Source organism: Echinops telfairi, unplaced genomic scaffold, assembly GCF_000313985.2.
Source record: "Echinops telfairi isolate 266 unplaced genomic scaffold, ASM31398v2 ScPeMD7_2291;HRSCAF=2852, whole genome shotgun sequence".
Lineage (NCBI taxonomy): Eukaryota > Metazoa > Chordata > Mammalia > Afrosoricida > Tenrecidae > Echinops > Echinops telfairi.
The window spans coordinates 20,013,811-20,016,374 of NW_022106189.1; the positions used below are offsets into that span (position 1 = coordinate 20,013,811).

Sequence of the window (2,564 nt, forward strand, 5' to 3'; positions counted from 1 at the left end):
TAATAAATAAGTCTAAGACTTCATGCCTTTAAGGCGCAGACAGAAGGCCCTGAAGGAAACCAGGCAACAGACCCAAGGGGAGGAGAACCGATGGCCCTCCCCTCTCTCCTGTGACCGTCTCCCTGCGAGACTGTAGGGGAGCCAGTGGGGGAGGAAATCCAGGTGGGGGCCTGGGGCTCTCCTGGGCCTCAGTTTGCCCTCTGTGGGATGGGATAGCAGCCCTCACCTCCTCAGGGTCAGGAGAGGCGCTGCTGCCCTGTGGGAGGGCTGGGCTGGGTGGGAAGTGCGCAGGCTCTGTGGGTCACAGCTTGGCGAGGGGCAGGGTGCTCCCTCATGCCGCGCCTCTGGTTGACAGAGCTCGGAGGCCATCCAGAGCTCCTTGAGGTCGGTGGTCGCCATGGTGGGCATCCCTGATGTCATGTCTCGTAAGTATGGGCTGCAGGGGGACACTGGGGAGGCGCTTGACTGACCTTCTAGACCTTCCCCTAGCTCCAGGTGCCTCTGAACCTCCCGCCACAGCACTCATCAGCTGGCTGGCGTCCCTGCCCCCCAGCTGGGGACAGGGCACACCTGAGGCTCAGTCAGGTGCACAGCCCCCCACCCCCCGTGGGTCTGTTCCTCGGTGTTGAGTCAGAGGGTCCCCACCTGACATGGTGCAGGTGCCCCCCTGCACCGTGGGGTTTCCCAGGCCCTCGTCCTGACAGTACCTGGAGGGTAGGGCTCTCCAGGTGTGCCAAGACCGTCAGTCCTACGGCTCAATAGGTAAGCGCTGGGCTGCTACAGGACAGGCTGGCAGTTTGAACCCACCCCTTGGATCTCGGTGCCTCAATCCTCTTTCAGGACCCACGTGCCCCACTGGCCGTTGTGTGGCGGAGACCGTCCTGGCCTAGGAGGTCGGAGACCTAGGTTCTAGGCCAACCCTAACTAACCTCAGTTTCCCCTCGTAGGAAATGAGAATATTGAACTGCACGATTTCTTTTTGACCCCGCATGGTAGGCTCTCCGTCTGTCCGTCATGGCAGACTCTCAGGCCCTAGAGCAGGGTGGGAGGGAGTATTTGGGGGAAGGCACAGAGAGCTATTGGGACTTGCGGCGTTCCACTCCGGTATCTGCTTGTTGTTCTGCAATATGGTTTTGGTAGATAGGGGACGGGGTTTGAGGGGATGGTGGGGTGGGGAAACCACACAGCAAGAATTAGCCTGGCTGGTTATCACGGCCTCTCTGAGCCTCTGTTCTCCCATCTGTGTAGGAGGGGGAGCCCTAGGGTGCAGTGGCTAACTGAAATGTTGGCAGTGGGAGCCACCAGCTGCTCGGCGGGAGAAGGCCAGGGCCGAGGCTTCCATCAGGATTTACAGCCCAGGAGACCCCGCGGGACAGGGCTTCTGTGTGTCGGAATCCACTCCACAGAAGTGGGCTGGTGTGGGGGTCCTCAGGAAATGGGTGGACCTGCGGACCTAGCACTCCTTGCGGGAGCCCCCTCTGGGTTTGGTTGTAAAGCTCCCTGGTTGTACGCTTCCTGGGGTGAGGAGTGGCCTGTGGGGCGTGCCTGAGCAGTGACCACTGCCACCACGAGTGGCCATGGAGTGGGGTCTGCCTCCTGGTGGCAGCGTGTACCGGAGCACAGCTGTGTTCCAGAGCCTCCAGGGGCTGATGGCCAGGCCTTGCTGCTGGGGTGCATCTCTAAACAGACAGACAAACAAACTCACCGCCATCGAGGCGATGCTGACCCACAGAAGCCCCGTAGGACAGGGTAGAACTGCCCCCCTTGGAGTTTCCGAGACTTACTCTTTCTTCCGGGAGTGACTGGCAGTTTCGAACTGCGGACCTTGCCCAGTGCGTAACCACTGTGTCACCAGGGGTCTTGCGGCACATCTAGGTGAGCTCAAATCTCCGACCTTGGGTGCGTTAACCTTTTGCATCACCCAGCGAGTGCTGAGCTGTGATGGATGCACCCCAATCCTTCCTACCAGGGTATATCTGTGAACTGGGGGCCGTGTAGCCCAGATAAGGGCAGAGGGGCGGACTCTAGCTCAGGCCAGAGCAGAACTACGTGGGATAGCAGACCAGCCACAGCAGACTGCCCTGACTTGTCTTCCACGTGAATCCAGGAGAAACCGGGTTTATTCGATGTTGGTCTGAGTGGCCCCACTGTCTTCAGGGGCCTGGGCCTGACTTGACTCTCTCCCCTGCCCCAGGCCTGGAGGTAGAACTTACAGCTATTGTAAACAGCAAAGGCCTGGACCTCTTTGAAATCATCAACCCTGAGATTATCACTCGGGATGTGAGTACAAAGACCGCCCCTCACTACCCCCCTCACCCTCACTTCCTGGGGAGGGAAGCCCCGGATAGAATAGCATTCTCAGCTGTTGGGTAGCTGTGGGGGGACCAGCAGAGGGGTCTCCTCCCTCTTGCTCCCTGCTGGGACATGGGCCCATCCTGACTCTCTCCTCCCACCCCTCCTTCTAGGGCTACCTGCTGCTGCAGATGGACTTCGGCTTCCCTGAGCACCTGCTGGTGGACTTCCTCCAGCGCTTGACCTAGAAGGTGCCCAGGAGGTTGGGGTGG

General features: G+C 60.0%; 1 protein-coding gene across 1 annotated transcript in view; it reads left to right on the forward strand.

Annotated features, from left to right (window-relative positions):
- The window catches only part of LOC101658571 (cholesteryl ester transfer protein), a 25,902-nt gene extending 23,344 nt beyond the window's left edge, over positions 1–2,558 (forward strand). Inside the window, exons 12-15 of the mRNA XM_045293894.1 lie at positions 217–235; positions 356–425; positions 2,195–2,280; positions 2,466–2,558. Of these exons, the coding sequence (XP_045149829.1) occupies positions 217–235; positions 356–425; positions 2,195–2,280; positions 2,466–2,540 (250 nt within the window). The 3' untranslated portion in view covers positions 2,541–2,558. The remainder of the gene's footprint in view (positions 1–216; positions 236–355; positions 426–2,194; positions 2,281–2,465) is intronic.
- Positions 2,559–2,564: the final 6 nt, after the last annotated feature.